At 62.8% G+C, this 23190-nt stretch overlaps 1 protein-coding gene across 1 annotated transcript in view; it reads right to left on the bottom strand.

The window, feature by feature from the left end:
* Nucleotides 1-23190, bottom strand: part of TBC1D22A (TBC1 domain family member 22A) — a 136531-nt gene that overhangs the window by 20898 nt on the left and 92443 nt on the right. Inside the window, exon 11 of the mRNA XM_090272247.1 lies at nucleotides 22090-22217. Within this exon, the coding sequence (XP_090128373.1) occupies nucleotides 22090-22217 (128 nt within the window). The remainder of the gene's footprint in view (nucleotides 1-22089; nucleotides 22218-23190) is intronic.

The raw sequence follows: 23190 nt of genomic DNA on the forward strand, positions 1-23190 counted from the left end.
TCTCTCCCAGCGCCCACCCTGGAGCCTCTCCCGGAACGCCCGTCACTGGGCCGACGGTCTCAGTGCTGAGGGGTGTGCATTCCTGATGCCACTTCTCTGTGGTTATAAAACACGTCAGACTTTTTCGTACGTTTAGAAACGTCTCCTTCCCTCTGGAACGGGTCACCTGACTTTCCAGATTTGCTCCGAACCGTCTGTCTCCCCTCGAGCCTCTGCAGCGCATGCACAGACGTCCCAGCTGGGATTCCTGGCACCACTGTCCCGGGCCCTTCTCCGCTGGTCCTCGGGCACACCTGACGCTCGCTGACGTGACTCATGTCTGACCCGTTGGCCTCGTGCGTTCTGCCGTTGCCGCTGTGGCCCTGACCACGCCCTTTCTCCTGCTGACCCCCGACTCTCAGATGTTTCCTAACGGAAGTGACCAGCAGCTTCGCCGTGCTTGGAAGCCCTTCGGTTCTCTTCCCAACGGGAGACAGACGAGGCGCTTGCTCCCGTTCCGCTCCTCGTCCCCCGCACGGGCGCCCCCGAGGCTGCGGGTGTCCGGCTCCCAGCCCCCGTGAGTGGCGCCCCCGGCACCAAGGAGCAGTGTCCTTAGCGTCCTGGCAGCCTCGGGTCCTCTCCTTTCTCATCAAGTGTCCCTGTTCTAATCAGCACCCGCGGCCAAGGCCAGGAAAGGCAAGCACTGGTCCCTGCGTGGTCTGAACGGTCCCCAGGTTTGTCCCCTGCCTGTGGCTCCTCAAGCTGGGCCCTGCCCGGGGGACTGACTGACAGAGCCCTGGGCAAACGCCAGCTGCTGCTGGGAACGCCCCTTACGTGTTCTGGTCTGCGAGGCTCCTCCTTCGCAGTTACGTTTTTTAGAAGCACACCAGCACCCTGGTGGGACAGGAGGGGACTCTTCGACGCCAGGTCCCCTGCTCTGCCCGAGTGGGGGCCTCAGCCCTATTATTGTTCTTCAAGTCAACTCACTCTTTAAAAACTTACATGGATTTCCACTGTCCTTTTAGTATGGACTTAATGTGCTCAATGCGGTTTTGCCAGCACCCATTAACAGCAAATATAAGCACCCAAAAGTAAAATGTTTGCGTTGGAACTAAATCAACTAATAATTCAAACTCAGTGAGATGCTGCTGAGGCCTCTGTGACACCCACCCACTCTGGATGCTGGCCCTGCCAGCCAGGCGGTGCTCACGCCGTCCCCACGACACCCGTCACGCCGGTCCTCCCAGCCAGGCGGTGCTCACGCCGTCCCCACGACACCCGTCACGCCGGTCCCCCCAGCCAGGCGGTGCTCACGCCGTCCCCACGACACCCGTCACGCCGGTCCCCCCAGCCAGGCGGTGCTCACGCCGTACCCACAACACCTGTCATGCCGGTCCCCACACCGTACCCACGACACCCGGCACGCCGGTCCCCACACCGTACCCACGACACTAGTTCTGACTCTACGTGGACTCCCTGTGACACTGCTGTCTCACGGTGGCATCGTCTTTAGGACTACGCCCAAACTCCTTAACAGGACACGCAGCCCCCTAGAGCCTGGCCCTGCCCACCTCCCAGCTGACCCTGTCCACTCCCCAAGGTCCCCCCCTCCCGTCCTCCCAGGAGTCCGCTGGGTCTCTGCAGCCTTTGCCACATTGTCACCTTCAAGGATTACATCCCTTCCCTACTGGCCTGGGGGCTTCTCCTGCCCCCGGCCCCAGAGTGGGATCAGAGACAGAACGAAGTTACACGCCCCCAAATCCATTCATCCAGGTGCTGAGTGCAAAACAAAAAAACCCTCAGAAGCATGAATTCTAAAACCCGATACATGCAACTACACAAATGTTTTCAACGTCCAGTATACGTGTCAGGAGACACCACTATCAAGGTGCGTGAACAATCCCACCGCAGCAGAGCACCTCAGTGCACGCAGGACGGAGTCCGACTGGTGTCCAGGACGCAGGCACAGGGCTCGGTCCCCTCGGTCTGGAGGGAAGACACACTGGGCCGGGGGCGTCGGGACAAACAGGAAAAGCCGCTCACACAGACTAGTGACCAGGCTGTGCAAGGGGACATGGGCCGGCGTGGGACTGGGCTCGTAGCTCTCTGACAGGAGAACCCTGGAACGCAGAGGAGGAGAGTGCAGAAGAGGGGACAAGCCAGAAGACGGGACAAGCCAGGAGAGGGGACGAGGGGACGGGCCGGGAGAGGACGAAGGGACGGGCCGGGAGAGGGGACGAGCCAGGAGAGGGTACGGGCCGGAGAAACTCCGTGTGTGCTGCTGGGTGGAGGGCAGTCCGTCCACGGCCCGGAAGCCTTTCCCAATCGGAGCGCCCCACCCAGGGGAGGAGACATGTATGAGATTACAGATTGAGCACTGGTGGTCATTTTAAAACTTGGAAGCAACTCAAATGTCTTTCAGCGGGGCATGGGCACCCTCAGGCACATTCATCCGATGTAAAACAACGAAGTATGAAACAAAGGCAACACATCATTCCCATCGATGTGAACAAATATTAAAAATATAAAAAGCCTGTTGCAGAAGAATATTTGAGTAGGACGCCACTCATAAAAAGTGTCAGCAGTTGGTTATGACGGTAGCTGTTTTTACAGACGCCTGCTGCGCGGCAGAAACACTGGGGCAGGTTTAGAAATGATAAAAGCCTTCCTCTGGAGAAGAAAGGAGGAAGCCCCAATGGTATGAGTAGAATTTAATTTCTAAATAAGAAATAGGCAGAAGAGTTGAGGCAAAATGAAAAAAAGTCCAGAGCTGACAACGCTGGGTGGTAAGCACACAGGCATTTGTTAATTATCTATACTTTCTGCAAATTTAAGTTTTTCAAAATAAAAAGACGGGATTAGCTTGAAACGGTCTCTCCCAGTCTCAGCAAGAGGCCCGCCCATTGGGGGGACCACTGCTCCCTGCGGGCCCGGCCCCCTGGTCGGCGAGCAGACCCTGCGGCCCCGGCGGCGCCCGCCCTGAGCTCTGAGCTCCACGACCCTGGACACGCGCGGCCCAGGGCCTCCGGCGTGATGGGTTTTCTTAAAGGCGCATTTCAGGCTCTGCAGTGGAACAATTTTTGCTTATAACACAAAAAAACTAAAGTTCAGAACGACTACAGATGGACTAAATGCAAATTACTTACGTATGACTTACACTTTTTAAAATGTGGGAAATCAGGCAAAGAAAGTTTCCTTCTACTTTTTCTAATAGAGAAAACGTAAAAAAAGGAACCATTTTTCACCTGTAATTGCCTCATTAAGCTTCTTTGTAATTTTTGGCGCAGAAATAAAAACGAACAACCTTCTGGCATCAGGAGATTTTCCTCTGTCTACGTATTTATGCGGATGTGTTTTTGAGGCCATTCCAATGACAAGAATTGTTTCCCATTCTTTGCCTGGGTTCACGTGCACCGGCATCAGCTGCACAAGCAAAATCTTTGCTGTATTTCCTCTGAAATATTCATCACCGGGCGCTGTGCGCCACGGTCCCCTGCCAGGAATGCAGAGCACGGGCCTTTAAAATTCACACCCAGGCCCACGCGCAGGCACCCGAGTAACGGGGCCGTCAGTCTCCTCACGCGGCCCAGTCCTGGCGCATGAACGAGCCTGGGGCCCGTCCAGCGGCCTCAGAGCCACCAACCCACCATCTCCACGCCAGGCTCCGTTACCGCCCGCCAGACATGCACTGGCACGTGTCTGTCCTCATCGAGAACAGTCCCAGCAGCTCAATGACAGTGGTCACAGCCCATCAGGTCCAGCCGGAGAGCCGCTGGAGCCCCAGCGCACTGGCCTGGGAAGGGGGGCGGACCCCACCGGTGCCTGGCTGTAGTCCTGGCCTGGAATGGGCAGCTCAAAGGTACGCAGTAGAGGAAAAAACAGGAGAGAAAATACCAAAATATTTAAAAATTCCTAATAAATGTTTATTCTTTTGTTAATGGATGAGTCAAGACTGTCTGGAGAAACAGACGCAACAGGGTGTGTGTGTGTGTGTGTGTGTGTGTCTGTGTAGTTATATCCCCATCCAACATGACCAGCGCGTGTGTGCATGCATGTGTGTGCATGCATGCATGTGTGTAGTTATGCCCCATCCAACATGAACAGCGTGTGTACATGCATGTGTGTGCGTGTGCGCATGCGTGCATGTGTAGTTATGTCCCCATCCAACATGACCAGCGTGTGTGCGCATGCGTGCATGTGTGTAGTTATGTCCCCATCCAACATGACCAGTGTGTGTGTGCATGCGTGTGTGCGTGTGTACAGTTAGGCCCCCACCCAACGTGGCCGGCAGGCCGTGCGACTGTAAGTGAAATGGTGCACAGGTAACAAAACCAGTTCACCCCCGGCCACCTGAGAGAAGAAGAGGGAAGCCCCTACAGCAACTCGCCCCCATTAAAAGGGAAGGACGCAGGCTGCCCCAGGGCCGGGTCACACAGCTACTGACCGATCACGGGGCTGTCGGGGCTGAGGGCCCAGACGCTGACGGGAGCCCGGCAGGCGGAGTCCAGGAAGCGCGCAGGCTGCGGCCGGAGCGCACGGGCCGGCGGCACAGCCCCTTCCCGCTCACCGAGCCGCTCGCGCCGAGCCCACCGGCCTAAACGCCGGCCTCGCCCGACAGCACCTGCGCAGAAGCACCAGGACGGTGTCTGCACAACCGTGCAGTGTCGGCCCGGCAGGGCTGCAGGACCACAGCCGCGGAGCTCCGCCGGCCGCGGCGGCCCGATCCCTCTTCAGCTCCGAAGGGTGTTTTCCAGGCCTGGGTTCCTAGTCCCGCTAAACGCCTACAACGGGTTCAACTGCCCGATTAACTCACAACAAACCCAGCATTCCCGGAGGAGTGACAGATCCCAGGGCTCGGAGGTCAGCAGCCAAGCTTTCCCGGGTGGATGGGGGGCGGCGGAACCTCAGCGTTCCAGACACTGGAGGAAGTCGGTCACCCCTCTGCCCCTCTTCAGTGCCTGCTCCCTGTCACCAGCTCGGACCCTTATACGCAAACACTGTACCCGGTAAAAACCCGTGAAGAGTCCCGCGATCGGTGGCCTTGATGTGGGTCCCCTTTGGCCCAGCTGGGAGCACAGGCCCTGGGAGCAAACTGCAGGGCTCGGCCACTGGAGTGCAGGCCAAGAGACGCAGTGCGGGGTGGGGGGCCTCAGACACAAGGTCACCTCACCACTACGGCCCTGCCTGCAAACGCCCGTCTCCTCTGTGAGGAAATCAAAGTCGTCCTTCGATGCTGCTCTGCCAACACGGCACGGACCGGGGGTGTGCCGGACGCCCGGGAGAGGGCCTCCCAGCCCCCAACGGGCGCGCTGCAGAAGGCGTCTGCAGGCTGGAGGGGCCGAGGAGCACCGGTGCTGGGGGCCCCTCTGCCCCTCCCCCCGCCGCCCGCCCCCCGCAGACGGTGCGCAGGAAGCATCTGAACCGCAGGCCTCGCCCCACGGGCCCTGTCCTGGTCCTATCCTGTTCTGCCACATGTTCCATCAAACCTACAGAAACACTCTGGCGTAACCATTCCACTGGGTCTTTCTTTCCTTCCGGGGGCCCCCATGTCACAGAAACCTGAGCAGTTTGTGAGCCCGTCTCCTGTCACCCCAGCCTTTGTCACGGGCCCCCAACAACTGAGATGGGGCGGATCCTCCGCCCGCCCCGTCCATCCATCCCCCTTCTCACCGGCGCTCCGCTCCAGCCAGGCTCCGAAAGAGAAGCGCATGTGGCCTTTGACAGCCGCGCCTGCGGCCTCACAGTCCCTAGGGGTCCCTGCCTCTCCTTCCTTCTGTTTCCTTGAGGCAAGCTGGCCCCCCGGTCTGGGGTGCTCCGCACGCTGCCTCCAGCACGCCGTCCCATGACCCTCCCTGCCAGCTCGGACTCAGACCCGAGGCTCCGTCGCAGGCAGACGCGACAGCGATGGCCGGGACGGACAGAGGCACACGCGATGCTGACAGACCGGCAGCCAGGGGCTGCCAGACAGACGCCTCGTGAGACAGCCCCCGCCGGCTAAGTTTTCCCACTGCTGATGCGCGCAGCCGGAACACATCCCTGCGTCATCGCGCCCGCCGGGGCGAGCCTCGTCCCCCCCACACCCAGTGCTCCTCTCTCCTGCGAGGAGTAACGGCCCCTCAGAACGGAGGCCAGGGAAGCCCATCACTTGCTGCATCTCTCGCTCTCCAGGTGATGCCCTAGCAGCCGCCCAAGAGGAGCCCGTGAGGGTTTCGTTTAGAATCAGTACGGCTCGGGGGCTCGAACGCCTTTGGTGTCAACCCTCCCGGGCTCCATGTCCCCCCTCTGGCCGGCGGGAGCCCCTCACTCTGGGCTCCGACACGCCCCCGGGAGCCTGGGAGGCGCCTCACTCTCCCTAACCCTGTGCTGCAGACCCACCCGGCCCTGATCGGGGCCCGGCGGGCCTGTGAGGGGTGCAGAAGCCGCGGGGCCCGGGTGCCGCCAGCCGCCCGCCAGCCCCGGCACGCCAGGGGGCAGCCACGCACGGGAGACAATAGGTTCATGGTGCGTCTCAGTGCGTCTTTACCGTGACAGCACCTCCCTTCTTTAATTTTAGGGTTCTCTTATGGTAACAATCTTAGTTCCTGTATTATAATTACGTACTTGCTTTGCCCTCATACATGCACTTACGTCTAATGTACGTATGTCAGTAAGTGCACATAAATAACGGTTTCAACAGAGCACCATTATCATGCATTTTTAAATACTTCTGTGGCTCTCTCTGTGCTTCCTGTGTATCCCAGGAGGGCTGGACATGCCCATCGCTTCGGAATCTGTGCGGGCTGGGCTCCTCTGTGGGCTTCAGGCTCCAGCCCGATGTGCTGTGCAGCTCAGTTTTAAATGTCAACGTGCTCTTGCTTTTAAGGACGGCTTCCTCATCCACAGGCCCGGCCTGGCTCTGCGGTTACGTGAAGCAATACGTGATTCCAAAGGGAAAAGCCAGAGCGAGGTGCACCTGGCAACCCTGGGCTGTGTCCCTGCCCATCATGACCCCCTGCCCCTGCCCCAGAGACCAGACCTTTGACCTCGGGCTTCGGTTTATCACTTGGTTAATGTTTTTGCTTTGTTTGTAATATAAGCCAATACAGGTGGGCGCAGGAAAAGGGGTGCGTGCGTGTGTGTGTATGTGGGTGCTCATGTGTCTCTGCGTGTGTCCCTGTGTGCACAGCTGCGTGTGTGTGTTTCTCAGCCAACCAGGCAAAGGGGAGTGTCCGCGCCTCGCCCCTCCCGGGGAACCGTACAGCCGGGAACCCACCCGCCGCGCGGAGAGCAGGGTGCTCCTCGGCCCCCACACGGCGCGCCCCGCCTGCCAGCCCCGGGCCGGTGGGCGTCCGCGCACTACCCCCGGCAGGCGCGTACCGTGCGTGGGCCTGTGACAGCACGCTGTCCCTTCGCCGGCAGCCTTCCCGGGCCCACAGGAGAGAAAGCTCGTGCTGTCTGCACGAGGGCCCCACCCCGTGCGTCCCTCCTCCTGGGGCCGCTCTCCCCCGTGCTCACCGCGCCCCCAGCTGCCCGCGGGTCCTGGCGGCGTGAGGTGCCGCTGCCCCTGCACAAGCGTCATCGCACGGCCACCCCTGGGACGTGGGGGCCAGCTTCTGTCCTGAGGTGACTGTGGGTCCACGGGCAGTTGCAGGAAATGATCCAGAGGGTCCCAGGCACCGGTGCGTGAGCAGGACCAGGGGTCAGCTCTGCGGGGCCCAGAGACGCCGCCCAGCACACACGTGCTACCGAGTCAGGCGCACGTGGCCTGGACACCAGCGAGCTCAGACCTTCCAGCCGGGGCACATGACTTTTAACTTGACCGTTTAAATAACCTCCACTTGGTTTGCACGGCACATCCATCAGTGCACACGTGTGGACATGGGTACACACGGGTGTGGACATGTGGACATGCACACTCGTGTACCCGTGTGCATGGACGTGGGGCCCTGTGGGTCCCTCTGAACAAAGCCTGGTCACCCTCACGTCTCTGAACTCCCGGTGAACAAATGCTAATTCACCCGTGAAAATTGCACTGCTCAGGTCTTTGGCCGTGAGTTTTCTGCCTGAGAACTCACACGCTGATAAGAAAGAGCTCAAGTCTCCATTACAGCTGTGATCTCCCCATCAGATTGAGCTGCACGTCCCCTTATCTCCGTGACTCAGGGCACACGTATTTAGCGCTGCTTGGCCACAGTAAAATCACTGCTGCAATTAATTTAACAGTTTCCTCTGGTCTTCCTTAATCGGAACACTGCATCACCACTCCTGCTCTGCATCTGCCCTGGTGCGCCTGGGACGGCTGTGCCCGGCGCTTTATGTCTGACCCTCAGTGCCCAGAGGGGAAATTCAGGCCAGTGGTGACAATGACGCATCCAGGGAACACGAAGAAAACTTTCCCCTCAGCTGTGGGTAAAGTAAAAATTTTGGTGACACATTTTACTTTTTGGAAAAACTTAATTCCTGACCCCTTTGGCATCCTCCTACGTTTATCCTGTTTAACCAGATACAGTCACTAGGAGAACGTCACACGTGCAGGTGGCAGCAAAGATGCCAGCAGAACACAAAGTCCCAGGCGGCCGTCACCGCTCAGAAGACAACCAGCCTCACACACGTAACTGCCCTCAAGGTCTCGACCCCCTGAGGGCACACCTGTCCCTCCCGCATCAGGACGGTGGACAGATGCAGCCTAAGCCAAGCGTGAACTGGGGACTTCTTTCAACATGACGCTCCCGAAGTGTGTCCCAGGGTTCCCCGTGCCTGTAGACAATCGCTAATTTTCCCTGCTTCTCCAACACACCGTTTATTTGCCACAAACCTCTGGTGGATGTTTAGGTCTTCTCTGTCCTGTGCTGCCCTCAGCGCAGCATGGTCCCAGACCCACCCTCAAGTCTCCCCGGAGCAGCAGGGACTCCATAGTGATGCTCATGTCCAGTCTGACGGCCAAGCGGCACACACCACCCCTCCCCACCGTGTGCTGTAGACAGGAAACGCGGCTCGTGGTACCAAGGAACTGAACCTTCCCCTTCCTGTGACCCGCACTAACGTGGACTTCCATGGTCACCTGCGGCCAGGGGACAGCGCAGGTCTGCGTGCACGTGGCCGGGAGCGGAGCGCCTGGGCCGAGACCATGCCGCCTCCTCCGCTCCCCCCAGCACAGCCCGTTCTGTCCTGAGTCTACCCCCACCCCCAGGGTGCGTGACAGTCCTTGGCTTCCTGATCCCCCCTCCTCCCTGGAACGTGGCTCTCATCCTCCCAGAAAGCAGAGGGTCCTCAAACCCTCCCTGGTTAGTGAGTGCACACACAGCTCCGCCCAGGGCCTGTGCACGGGGGCTGTGGCCGGCCAGCTCGCCCTGAGGACACAGCCCTTTGGGTGGCTCTGTATTCAGAGGGCTCTGCCCTGAGCCCGGCAGCCCAGGGGAGCCTGCTCCTCTGTCCCCCAGGACTTGTAAGGCCTCCAAGGCACAAGTTCAGCAGAATTGAAAAACAGGACTTCAGAGTTCCACTCACTCTGGGTCCATGCTTTGAGTCTATTTCGGTTTTTTGAGAACTTTTTGCATTCTGAGTCTTTCTAGCCAGGATTTTTAAACATTTGTATTAGCTTTTCTGAAGTAAAACATCCAGAAATGCAGAAATCTAAGCACTCAGTTTGCGGAGCTGGACACAGCAGTGCCCTGGCGAGTCAGCGTCCCTCTCGGGGAGGGCGTCCTCCTGGGACCCCGGCCGGCCGAGGACGCGGGGAGTGCGGCTGGGCTCTCTGCCACCATAATGGCAGCATCAGCTCCAGAAGCTCACAGACCTGCGCTCGGGCGGCGCTCCTCTGGGGTCATCACGGCACCTCTGAGACCCCCACGTGGCCGCTGCAGGGACACCCATCCTTCCTCACGCTGACCTGGCGCAGTGCCAACGTGAAGATGGTGCCCCGGTCCCCCCACCGCGCTGTGCGTTCGTTTCTGCTGCACAGGCACCTGGACTGGGGCTGCTGGGTCGGAGGGGCGCGCGGGTTTCCAAACAGCGGCGCCACCTGACACTCCGCCCGCTGTGCGCAAGGCCTCACGGGCGTCCAGCGTGGCGAGCCCGCGAGTCTCCGTGGAGCCCCGCTGGTGGGCGTGGGGTGCTGGCTCGCCGCGGCTTCCCTGGCACGTCCCCGACGACAGGCGATGCTGCGCGCTCCTCAGGCCTTTACTGGTTTATGCCAGACGGCGTCCCGTCGGGAAACGTCTGTCTGCACCACTGACCCGCTGTCTCACGGCGCTGCTGGTCTTGGGGACGCTGAGCTGCGGGGGCTCCCCCCGTCCTGGGCAGCAGCCCCGTCAGGCAGGCAGAGCCAGTGCTTCCTCCTGCGGCCTCCCGACGGCCCCAGGGCTCTCCTATCAGTGCCGCGCCAGCACCGCGCTGCCGGGGCTACGCGGCTTCACAGCACATCCTAAATTCAAGGGTGAAGTCCCCCAGTGGTTTTTTTAATTTTGGGAATTTTGCTATCTCAGGTCCTTTGTATTTCCGCATACATTTTAGAATAAACAAACGAGCCTGCTTCTCTCCAGAGAAAAGACTTCCAAGTTGCCTTGGAAGAAATAAGACTCGGAATTAACTAAGTGCCTGCTTCCAGCACCTCCTGCGTTGTCATGGTGACACTTCCAACCGGAAATCACTGAAGCCGGCCAGTCCCTTCTCCTCAGTTCTCCTAACAGACACGGTGACACACGCTGCAGGCAACAAACGAGACCCGCACACCCAGGCTCGGGTGGCTCAGCGGACTGAGTGCCAGCTGATGAACCAGAGGGTCACCGGTTCGATTCCCAGTCAGGGCACAGGCCTGGGTTGTGGGCCAGGTCCCCAGTTGGGGGCGCATGAGAGGCAACCACACATCGATGTTTCTCTCCCTCTTCCTGCCTCCCTTCCCCTCTCTCTGAAATAAATAAAAAAAATCTTTAAAAAAAACAGAAACAAAAAAAACGAGACCTGCCAGCCGACCCCAGTCTGGAGGGACGAGGAGCAAGGGTGTCGGCAGGACCTGCATCTCCATGGCTTTGGGGTAAACACAACAGTAAGGATGTCAGATCCGAATCAGCATCTTTTAATTCCATGTGTTTCACAAACCAACCTGGGACGATGTCCCCGGGGCCTGCAGGCCGGTCTCAGACTGCTGCTCGTGGCCCCCGCCTCCGCCCTCTTGCCAGCCTGTGGCCTGGGTGTCAGGAGGCCTGCCCGGCCGCCCATGGCGCTGCCCTGCAGGGGACACCCACGCTGTGCGGAAAGCTCCCGGCTTCTCCTCGGAGCCGCACGGCGGCCCCTGCCGCAGAGCCAGTGAGGGGGCAGAGTGGCCGGCCTGGCCCGGGTCCTTCGACCTCCTGCGGCTCGGCAGCCCCTTCCCCTCGCCATTCCCAGGGGCTCGGCGGCCCCTCCACGGCCACACCCGCCTGCGTGCACCCAGGGCCTCTGGACCCCGACACGCGCGTCCATCTGCTGAGGTTTAGACTCCCGCACGTTTCCACCCCGGGAACCGGGGCCGCTCACACACCAGCCCGGCACCAGGAGGGGTCTCGGGAGGAAGGCTGAGCCCGTCCACCCCTCGCACACTCCCACATGGCCGGCGTCAGCCTCTGCGCCTCACTTCATGACGAGAAGACAGTGTCTGCGTCACACGGGCTCCCAGCTCAGATGTCCCAGTGAGGGAACCCGCGCACCTACTGGGACATGCTGGCTGCTCCTCCGCGTTCCGGACGCCCGCACACCAAGGCCACAGCGCTTCCCTGGGGACAGGTGCACTCTGGGGCGACTAGTGTGCTGGGCACCTCTGACCATGAGCTAAGGGTTCCACGGTTCTATCTGGACCATAAAAGCAAAGAAGTGGGTGCCGCTGGCCCCGAACAAGGCAGGCCCAGAGCCCGGCACCTCAGGGGGCAGGGACAGTGGCCGGCGCTGCCGCCAAAAGGCAGCAGGCCCCCAGGACGACCGAGGGTCCCACCTGCAGCACACAGGCTTGCAGGACCCGGTGGGAAGACGGCCTGCTGACCCATGCCCCTCAGCCGCGCCCCGGAGCATCACCTGGACACAGAGGCAGGGCCACTCCCGCAGGTGACGGGGCCCCACGAGCTGACGTGAGCGGAGGGCCACAACCGGCACGTGCGGGTTTTTCACAGATGGGGGCTTTTTCCTACTATGGCTGTTCTTCTTTCCTCCCGTGCTTCAGGGGACTGACTTCTTAAGTGAGTTTTAAGTTGCCCATTCAAGCAAGGCACTCAAATTCCCCATCAATAAGCTTAACAGGTATTTGTACCCCGAGATCCCAGGAGCGCGGGTGGCCAGGCCGCCCCAGTGTGTATTCAACACAACAGGGAGTCACAGGGAACGACCCGTGGGCGGCACGGGGACAGGGATGGGGGCAGGGACACACGTCCCTCCCCGCAGAGGGTGCCCAGGAGGGCGGCCCGTGGATTCCCATGTGTGCGCCCCACGAAGACAGACTCAACAGCAGCCGGCGGGGCCAGACAGCGCAGTGCCCAGGGCTGATGCGCCTCCGGGGCAGGACGGCCAGCAGCGGCGTTCTGCTCGAGCCGCCCGGGGCCCTTCCCGCAGCCCGCTCGGTGGGGGCTGCCTCAGGCTTGCGACAGAAATGATGCTGCTCTGTGGAGTCTTCCAACGGCGTCTCAGGCCTAGAACGTCACTGGGCAACTGAGTCAGATGACGTTCCCACAGCTGGCTTCTGCAACTTTTGCTGTACAAGGCTTTGCAACCGGAGTTATTTTAACAGTGTACAGTGTAATTAGCCACTTAACGTCATTAAGAAAATTTATGAGCCTTTCTGAGTTGAAGAACAGCCCAAAATGGTATTTATTAGCTATCCGGGGCTAAAAATAGGACCCTATTGTTTCAGCGAACCATGTTTAAAAATGTACAGTCACAAATAATATGTCTAATTATGTACTAAACTAATTCTTGCCTTCACCTTTTGAATTTCTAAACTCCGTACCTCATGCATCATCTTAACTGTGCGCCCAGCCCGCGCCCGGGAGCAGAGCGGCTGCCAGCCCGTCCCCGCGGACCCGTGCCCTGGCCCCAGCCGCACGCCTCCCTTTGTCCTGAACAGCAGCGCTGCTGAGACTGTGGCGAGACACTGTTAGCTCATTAGAGCGGAAACAACCCTATCGCTCCCACAGACACGCATCCATTACAGCCGCTCGCTGCCACGCGAAGCCGCGAACACAGCGCAGCCCCCGGAGCGCTGGCCCAGGGCACGCGGCACAGCCCAGGCCACGGCGCGACTGAGGGCGCTCAAGCCCAGGACAGGCCCCACGGGAGGCCGCTGCGCAGACGTCCCTGGTGAGCTGGCCCTCCTCATGCCCAGCCTGGCGCACGCCTGCGGCTCCCCCGGGGACGCCAGCAGAGAGGGCCGAAGGGCACTGGGGTGCCGGGCCTGAGCCCCGTGGCAGGCCATGCGGAGGGCCACCCAACCCGAGATCAGCAGGCGTCCTGCGGGAGCGGGCAGCCCGGCAGCCCCAACTCCTGTCAGCAGGGCCCCCTGCTGGACGGCCGCAGAGACAAAGGCCAGGACACCAGAGCCACCAGCCACGCTGTCCCTGACTCCTAACACTTCCTACTGACTGCCCCGGGCGTCTACTCGCTGTGCCCCCACACTGGAGGCCTGCCAAGACGGGAGGCGGCTCCCACTCGCCTTTTGGTGCCCAGCCTGGGGCGGTGGGCCTTGTGCTCCAGCATCTCCCATAGCTGGTGCCCAGACAGGCAGACGGATCACCTGCCCTGACGTCTTCAGTGAACTCCTTCCCTCCCCTCGGCGTCTTAGAGCACCTTCCTGTCTGTGTCACACCACAGCGCAGCGTGGCCCACTTCTCCCGGGCCTGTACGTCCGCTGGGCACGGTCCCGGGAAGGGCCACGGGCCTCCAACTCAGTGGGTCCAAAACGGGGCACGGCGTTTCCCCAAATCACTCTGTCCAGCACCCAGACGTGCGCGCGGGCCGACGGAAGCTGTTCGAGCAGAACTCACAGGCGCTGAGGGGTCCGCGGGTGCCCTGAGGGTCTGGAGACTTTAGCTAAGGACAAGACTGAACCGTGAGCTGCTTCCGAGCCCCAGGCAACGGGAGGACGAGGCCTGCCGACGGCCCGTTCCACCCAGGCGGGGGCTGCAGGCACAGGGCACTGCCCCCCCATTAGGTCCCCGAGAGTTAGAGGTAAGGGAGGGCCGAGACTGAGCCCTTCCACCCCAACGCCCTAAACCACAGGGAACGGCGAGGTCTCCGCCAGCACCCCGGCTGTTGGGCGCAGGCTTCTGCGTGCAGGCGTGGCTCCGTCCCCACGGAGGGGCCCCGGCAGTGAGGCAGGAATCAGAACAGCATGCACGCCCCGCCCCGCCCCTGAGGGCCCCACAGAGCAGGAGCCACACCTGCTCGGTCACAGCGTGGCAGCCAGAGCTGGGACTCCCGTGCCCACTCCCCTCGTGAGGAGCCAGAACCACACTCCACAGTCACCTTCACCTGTCAGTGAGAACAAACTCGTTTCGGAAAACACTGGGCTGTCCTTTAGCATCGGCTCTCCGTGATGACGGAGATTAAAGCGTACAGTACGTTTTTCAAAAGACGTTGTCAGCAGCACGGAGGAAATGAAAGACGCTTTTAGAGTTAACATCCATTCCTTGTGCGGTTTAATTAAAGGAGCTTATTCCTGACACCTGAGTGCACCAGATCCTGAGCTTGACAAGACAAGCATCTTGCTGTGTCTCTCCGAGGGCGGGGTGCCCGGGGCTCCCGCGCCCCACTTGACGGTAACAGAGACAGCACGAGGTGGCCCGCTCTCCTTGCGCTGGGCAGGCCAGGCCGTTTCCTCACGACCGTGCACTCACAGCGGCAGGGAAAGAAACCGGGTCCTGAAAGCGCGCTGCCGCCTCCGCACTTGAAGACAACGCCACCCGGTGCGGCGCTCAGGCGGCGCCACCGACCCGGCCGGCAGTGACCACGGGGAGCCCAGCGCTCAGGCGGCGCCACCGACCCGGCCGGCAGTGACCACGGCGAGCCCGGCGCTCAGGCGGCGCCACCGACCCGGCCGCAGTGACCACGGGGAGCCCGGCGCTCAGGCGGCGCCACCGACCCGGCCGGCAGTGACCATGGCGAGCCCGGCGCTCAGGTGGCACCACCGACCCGGCCGGCAGTGACCATGGCGAGCCCGGCGCTCAGGCGGCGCCACCGACCCGGCCGGCAGTGACCACGGCGAGCCCGGCGCTCAGGCGGCGCCACCGACCCGGCCGGCAGTGACCACGGGGAGCCCGGCGCTCAGTCTGCGCGGACCCAGCCGGCAGTGACCACGGGGAGCCCAGCGCTCAGGCGGCGCCACCGACCCGGCCGGCAGTGACCACGGCGAGCCCGGCGCTCGGTCCCCGCAGACACTGGACAGGGTGTCCGTGGTCTCAGCCCGTGTTTCCTGAAGCACACAGGGCCCCTGCGGGCACAGGCGCGTGCACAGGTGTGCTCACGGAGCAGCACCGGCCTGTCCCGCACACCGAGAGAGCAGGCCCAGCACACGTGAGTGCGCCACCCCGGCCCCGCCCACGGCGACCCCAGGCCCAACCCTGGGAGCCCAGAACCTGGCCCTGGAGGGAAGCAGAAGCAGTGAAGGCGGGTCACGGAGCACGAGAGCGAGTTCCGTCCAAGGGCGGGGGTCCTCCTGAGAAGAGGGAATCTGGACGCAGGTGCGCAAGGGCAGGACGCCGCGTGACAACAGGCAAACTGAAGTGACGCGTCAGCAAGCCAAGGACACCAAGCAGCACCAGAGGTGCCGGACACTGAGACAGAGGCAGGGACACTGCCTCACTGACGCCCAGTGTCACCCCTGGGGCCCCGGGGACTGCGAGAGGAGCAGTGGAGGCAGCGCGGAGCCCCCACGTGCGGTCGGAGCCCGAGAAAACAGCCCACACAAGGAACGCCCCCTCCTGCCCCCTGCCCCTCAGGCTTGACGGGAAGGCACCCAGGCCTCCCTCGAGCGCTCCTGCAGGCTGGCTGCCCTCTGTCACACGAGACTCCGGGGCCTCCCAGGAGCCGTGCAGAGGCCCTGTCACCCCTGCAGGCCGACCTCTCAGGGCCGCAGACCACCTGGTGCCGGCCCCACCCGGAGCCGGCAGAGGCGGAGCACAGGGAAGGGCTGCCTGCCCAGGGTGCCAGGGGACAGACGCAGACCCCAGCAGGAGACACGCTCCCAGGGCCCGGGCCCGCCCTCCGATGCAGGGGCCGTGACGAGCTCCCTCGCATGGCTGGCTCAGCTCAGGCCCAGCCGCACACCCAGGGAGGCGTGGCTGCACGCGGCCTGCGGCTCTGACCACCTCCTACAGAGGACGGGCCCGGCAGGTGCAAGCCCACGCACTGCACCCCACCCGCCGCCCGGGGGGCGCACGCTGAGGCCCCGACAGGCCCACGCCGCCGCACCACGCCGAGGAGACGGCCGGAGCCCAGGGCCCGCACTTCCGACCCCCCGCCCCTCTAGCCAACAACTAAACACAACAGCAGGGCTTACCCAGTGAGAGGCAGAGACAGACACATGGGACAGACAGACGCCCGTCTCCACCAGGAACAAAGCCTGGTTCGGAAGGGGGGCTGTGTCCCCAGGGTGCCCGCAGGTGGAAGCCTGCCCCCACGAGCCCTCAGCAGCCGAATGCTGAACGAACAGCTAGCGCGGGCGGATGAGATTGCATTTGCGTGTGTATTCCCACCTCTGAATACTCACGAAATGAGAACTTGCAACGCTCCTTCATAATCCGGGCCTCATGCATATTTAGGCTTTCCTTTGTGTGGGGCTGCCGGCTTCGTTAGCAGAGGGTCAGACAGAGGCCCCAGGGACGGGAGCTCCGGGTCCCCACGCGGCGGGCCCGCCCTTGCCCACAGCCCCGACAGCTGCGCCTGCGGCCCCATCTCTCTCGAACCCGCGGGACCAGGCTTCCCTATCAACCACACAGCCGGCCCGGGCCCCAGTGCCCCTGGCGGCCCTGAGGCGGGCTCGTCAGAATGGCCCGGTCCCAGCTCCCGAGCCCCCGGCCCACGGCCAGGCCCACGCAGGCTGCACTCGCTCATCAAATGCCTTCTCAAAAGTAGCAACAGCTGCATCTGCTCGCGTGTGGACACCTCACATTTCACCGACACAGGGAGGAAACGCTGCCACGTCCAGGACTGAGAGGAAGTTGGCAGGTGTCCCCATCCCCCGGGGACAAGCCCATGCCCAGGCGGCAGGCAAAGCCCCGCGGAGGGAAGCCGTCGGCCTCCGGTCGTGCCCAGCCCCTGCGTACGCCCCGGGAAACCCCACCCACGCTCAAGTACAGAGAAGGAAGTCTCAGTCATTCTAGACACTTGTTTTAATGCTCCCTCTAAATCCCGGACGCGGACTCCGCTGAGGCTTGAAGAAGGGGTGCAGCCCTGGCCCAGACGCCCGCCCCCCCAAGCTCAGCAGCGGGGGCACAGTCCTGCTGCAGGGGCTCCCCTTTAACCCTCCCCAGCTGACGGTGACCTGGTGGCTCCTGCAGGAGGCGGGGCTTGCGCGTTGTGGGGGAAGGCGCCCGCTTCCCCACCCTACTGGGGGGGCCCAGCCCGCAGCTCCACCTCCGCCACAGGTGCACGGGTCGGGCGGGAGCCTGGAAGGCCCAGGGCGCCACACACTGTCACCTGGCAGGAGCCCCCCCACACCAGGGCCCGCGTTCCCACGCTGCAGTAGGCGGGCAGAGGGCTGGGTGAGCAGACGGACAGACAGGTGAGTGCAGGGACAGAGACAAACGTGATATGAGCAGGTAGGCCTCCTTTGGCTCAGAGAGTCAGAACGGCCTTGCGCTTCCAGTTACAACGCAGACACGACTCCGCGGACCGAGCGGCCAGATGCGCACAGGAGAGGACTCGTGGGAACATGCACCCCCAACCCTAACCTCTGCACACCAACTGGCCAGCGGGGCCCCCGCTGGGCTCCGGAGCTGGGCCTCAGGGAGAGCCGGGCGGCGTCCCCGGCGCCTCCGCAGCGCGCCACTCCCCCGACAGTGGCCACCTTACACCGCCTGCCCGACTACCTCCAGGCGAGCTCCAGGCCCCTCAATGCCGACTCCCAGTGGCCATCCCACAGGCTGGCTCGCAGCGGCGGCTGCACCCACGGCCGCGCGGGCACTGTCGACCGGGACGCAGACCCAGCGCCTGCCGGCGTCCGAGGTGTCACAGACAGGCACCCGCCGGAGCTTCGGGAAACGTCCAAACACACCCTCCCCTGCGCTGAGGCCCCGGGTCCCTGCCTGCAGGCGAGCAGCTCAGAGCTGAGCTGGGAAGAAAACACCCTGCAGACTGATGGCCCACGGCGTGTCCCGCGGCCTGGGGTCTACTCGGACCCCTGGGCAGCGGCCCTGCCTGACGGAGTGTGAGTGACCTGACCTGCAGCTGAGGTGACCAGTCCCTAGTCCTGGTCGGTGACCGACAGCAGCCCACTGGGTGGTGGCCAAAGCCGCCATTTCGGGCAGGGGCCAGGCAAGTGGCTTAATCAGAACGCAGGGTCTCTGGTCCCACCAGGGAGGACTTTAATAAACGCCTGGAGCCAAATGAAGCCACCCTGCAGAAGGACGTTTTCCCTTTCCCTGAGACACGCGCACTCGGGGGTGGCTCCCGGCGGCCTCTGTACAGAGGTGTCCCCGCGCCCTCCCCGGAGGGGCCGCCCCGTTCCCACAACGGGCCTGTGTGCCACTCACCTTCAGTTTCACTGAGTCAAAGTTAATTGACAGACCCTCGGTGTCATTTCTCAAGTGCTGGATAGCCCCTGGGACCTGCAGACTAGCCCACTGGGCACTCCACCTTCTGGAAGCTCCTACCGCACGGCTGCTCGGGAGCCTCCCCCCACTCCCGTGCTCTCCCCAGCACAGTTTCCCCCCCTCGCCGGGACACCCCCGTCGCCTCCCTGCACCCCTCGTACAGCCCTTGGACCACACTCCTGCATGTCCTCCTTCATCACGTAACACCCCTGGGTGCGTGTGCGTGTCAGCATGCATGTGCCTGTTCACCCGTCATGGCGGACAGTCGCCGCTGTGCGGGCCGCTGCCATGAACACGGGGCGCAGGCCTCTCCGAGACGATCTCATTTCCTCTGGGTAAGCAAATGCAGCAACGCTGCAGGAGAAAAACGCCCAGGCACAAAGACAGTTGCGTTTCCGGGCATGAACAGTGACCTCTGGGGAAGAGCAGTTAGGAAAACAAGCCCGTCCTCAAACACACCGGCAGCGTGGAACGCTCGGGAACGCGCTTCCCCAGGAGGCGGCAGAGGTGCGCGCTGGGGAACCCGTGCCGTGAGGGGTCCGCGCACCCAGAGCCTCCTCCAGGCCCCACGCGGCCCCGTCAGAACCCGGACGGCGTGCCCAGGGAGCCAGAGAAGCAGACCTCAGCGACTGCGGAGCCACAACAGAGCCCAGAGGGAACAGCGGTGAGCCCGCCCGCGGCTTCCAACGCCCTCCAGTGAGAGCGGAGGCCGGTCTCCTGCCCACCCCGCAGGGTGCCGCCCACCAGCCTGACTACAGGGAAGCGAAGCAGCAGCCCCGCCACCCCTCCACCCCCCCAGACCTTAGGGCAGACACGCCTGCGGGGCCACCCCTGCCTGCCTTCAGATCCGCCCCTGGGGCAGGCCGGGCCACACCTGCTCCTCGTCCCCTTCCATCCAGCTGGTGGGGACTGGCTTCTGCGGGTGGCTGTCCTCGCCTGGGACAGGGCCCCCGCCCCCCGCCCACGGGCCCTGCCGTTTCCTTTCGAGGGCTGTCATCATGCAGGAGAAGAAGACAGACACAGGCCACACCTGCTCTGCTCTCCAGGCCGTGTCCGGGCGGCGGGTACTTCAGGAGACGAGGACGTGGACATCCCGGCCCCCTCTGCGCCTGCCCTCACACACGTGGCAGTGGCCTGCTGGCCTCCTTACAGACACAGAGCAGGGACACCCGGGAGCGGGTGATGGGACAAGAAGCGAGAGCCAGGCAGGTGACACAGGACACCAGGCTCGCCCTGGCTGGGCGGGCGCAGGGGGCTCGGGCGTGAGGAGCTCAGCTCCCCGGCTGCGTCCCACCAGCAAAGGAAGCGTGCCCAAAGCTGACTCTCTGACCCAATGTCACCAAAACGCACGTGTCTGCTGGCGAGTCAGCCGCGAAAGGCAGCTGCGTCCTTCCACGCACGGCCCAGAGGGAGGCTCGCAACGGCCACACAGGGCCTCGCCTCCAGCCCCTGCAGCCCACGCCCTGGGGCTGGACAGCCCACCGCACCCGGGGCAGCCGCGCCTGGACCCCTCCAGGGTGGGTCCTGCCACATGTGGGGGGCAAGGGCCATCTCCTGCTGTTGGGCAATTGATGTCTGAGTGTCGGTGGTTTTCCGTCCTTCCACGCCTGTGGCACGGCACCTCACTCCCTTGTGTGCCACCCCTGGGGTGGGGCTGGGACAGCGGAGGTGCTCAGCGACGAGCGGCTGCGGACAGGCCCCCACGGCCCCTGGCGGGGGTAACGGCCCCGCTAACAAACAGCCGGTTTAGGGGAGAGGAGTTACCAAGCGCCATCCTATGATCACTATGTACCTTCACTGCCAGAAAATGCCATACAATTTCATGGTCACTGAGGCCTGTAAATAAAAATACCCCCAATTTTAAGATATGAAAGAATGTATGACCAGCGGCCATCAGTTCAAGAATGAGTCATGGTGCAAATGAGTGAATCCGTGACGGAATTTAATCTCAGGAAAATTAACTCGATAAAGAGGCCACACTTGCGCTCACGGTTTAACACCCAGCAGTTGTCTGAGCGAGTGGGGAAGGCTTTATGTCCCAACACATGCTGGTGGTCAGAAATTCTGTAGCTGCCGAGTCCCTAAAAAATCAAAACCCAAGTCAGAGGTCTGACATTTTTTTCTTTCTTTTAATCCTCACTCAAGGATATGTTTTATTGATTTCAAGTAGAGGAAGGGAGGGAGGCTGGGAGAGGCAGGGAACGAAGGAAGGAGGGAGGGAGGAGGAGACACATGCAGAACGAGAAACATCGATCGCCGCTTCCTGCACGCACCCCACCGGGAATCGAACCCGCAACCTAGGCCTGTGCTCAGACTGGTGATCAAACCCACAACTTCCTGATGCACAGGACGACGTTCCAGCCAAGGAAGCCTCCCGCCAGGGCCAGTCTCCTGACCCACCACAGCGTCCGCAGCGACCACCAAGCAGTGTGGGAAGGAAAAGCGAGTCAGACCACGAGGCGTGGAGCCACGGGACACGGGCCATGGAGCACAGCCAGCACTGGGACACCGCTAGGGTTGTGTCCCGATGGCTCGTGCAAAGAAGTGGACACCGGGACTCACGGTGCGGGGCCCCGCGCACCAACAGCCAGCCAGGGCGCCAACCAGACCGAGGCTGCCTGCCCCACAGGCAGGGGCACCCTCTCCATGGCTGCCCACAGGCAAGGCCATGACGCCAGAGCCCAAGCAGGGCCTGCGGCTGAGGCTGCTGCCCAGAGCAGGCCGGCTCCGTCCCCAAGGCCGCTGCCCACCCGCTGCAGGGGCGCCTGCCCGAGGGGTGAGCACCAGCTCCTCGGTGTGGCCCGGGGCTGACAGGCGCCCGCCGCCCTCCCCGTCACCCCAGCCTGGCCTCAGCGTCAGCAAACACTGCCCACGAAGCGGAAAGGGGCCGGTGTGAACAACGGGACACGCGGGGGAGCAGAGGTGGTTTGTTCCAGAAAAGCCAGTCCCCGAAGAAACAGACTGGAGTCAACGGAGAGGAGAAGACCTCCCACTGGGCCGCCCCCGCTGGCGTCCTTCCAAGTCGTGTCGTAAGTAAGACGCAGGCCCACACTGGGGTCACCTGTGCTCGCGCCGCCCGCCCCCGGACGCTGCCCGCACGGGACCCAGCAGCACACGCACGGCGCGGGGAGACACAGCACGGCCACTGCCGCCTGGCTGCAGTGAAACCAGCTGCAAGCACCCGCAGCAAGTGCTCTCCTTGCTACACCCACGCAGACGACAGGGACACCAGAGACGGGCTTTCGAAGGCCTGCGTCCCACCAGGAGCACTCTCTCCAGGCCAGCCGGGTGCCACGCAGGCTGGGCAGGGGCGCCCCCTCACCTGGTGCGTGTCCCACGGCCCCGGGCGGCGCCCGCTCACCTGGTAGGTGTCCCACAGGCGGACGGTGCAGCGCAGCGGCAGCTCCCGCATCAGCAGGTTGTTCATCCAGCGGAAGGCGAACTGCAGGTAACGCACCTCGTGCTCCTCCAGGTGCCGGTGCACTTGCTCTGCGGGACACAAACGCAGGCCGGGCGTCAGGGGGGCCGCCGTGGCTGCGCCCCGCTCACGCCCCCGCCAGGGCCCTCGGGCTCTGCACCCGTCAGCCGCCCGGGGATCTGCCCGGCCCCCAGGTGCTCCCGCCCAGGCAGGGGGAGCCGCAGAGGAGCCGAGCGGCGTCTGGCCCTCCAGGAGGTCGGGCCCTGCAGCAGAGGCAGAAGACGAACCGGGAGGCTCAGCAGCTCCATCTCATCAGAATTACCGACTCAGACTCAGCGTCCTGGGGACCTGGCCTCCTCTCTGCCGATGCAGACCCCAGGGGGCCACGTGCCCACAGCAGGCACCTCGAGGCCCATGCACACTGGGCAGCCACCCCTCGCCTGGATCCCGGGCCCGCCAGGGCCTCATCCTAACACACAGGACAGCAGGCCTTGCTCTCATGGAGGCGGCCGTCCCCCAACCATGTGCCCCCCCGCCCCCCACTGGAAGAGGCACGGAGAGTGACTGCCACCGCCCTCTGGCGTGTCCCTGGCGAGGCTGCTCTGACGTGGCCCATGTTGAGAAACGGACGGCTGAATTACAGGAGTTGCCCTCACTACAGAGCTGCCCACGTGTGTGCTGAAGGGTCCCTTTTCCTGTGTCACAAGGACCTGGGCACAGACGCTGGTACAGGTGATCTGATGAGAGAGGACCTGTATCTGAAACGTCCACTCGATCGGAAGCAAAGGTGTGCGTGTAACAAACGGGCGGGCAGGCGGGGTGACGCCGCCTTCAGACCATGGGGCCTTTCCCAGAGCCCCCCGTGGCCGGCCAGGGCTGTGCCAGGCCGGAGCCGCCTGGAAGGCGCTGGCACGTGCGGGTGGGCAGAGCCCCAACGACACCTGCTGCCGCTTTCCTCAGCAGACCCACAGGCTGAAAATTCTGCTGAGACGTCTCATCTTCTTGATTAAAAATAAAAATAAGTTATGCAAACACATCATACCC

This window comes from Furipterus horrens, unplaced genomic scaffold, assembly GCF_987537825.1.
Source record: "Furipterus horrens unplaced genomic scaffold, mFurHor1.1.pri manual_scaffold_4, whole genome shotgun sequence".
In the NCBI taxonomy this organism is placed as follows: Eukaryota; Metazoa; Chordata; class Mammalia; order Chiroptera; family Furipteridae; genus Furipterus; species Furipterus horrens.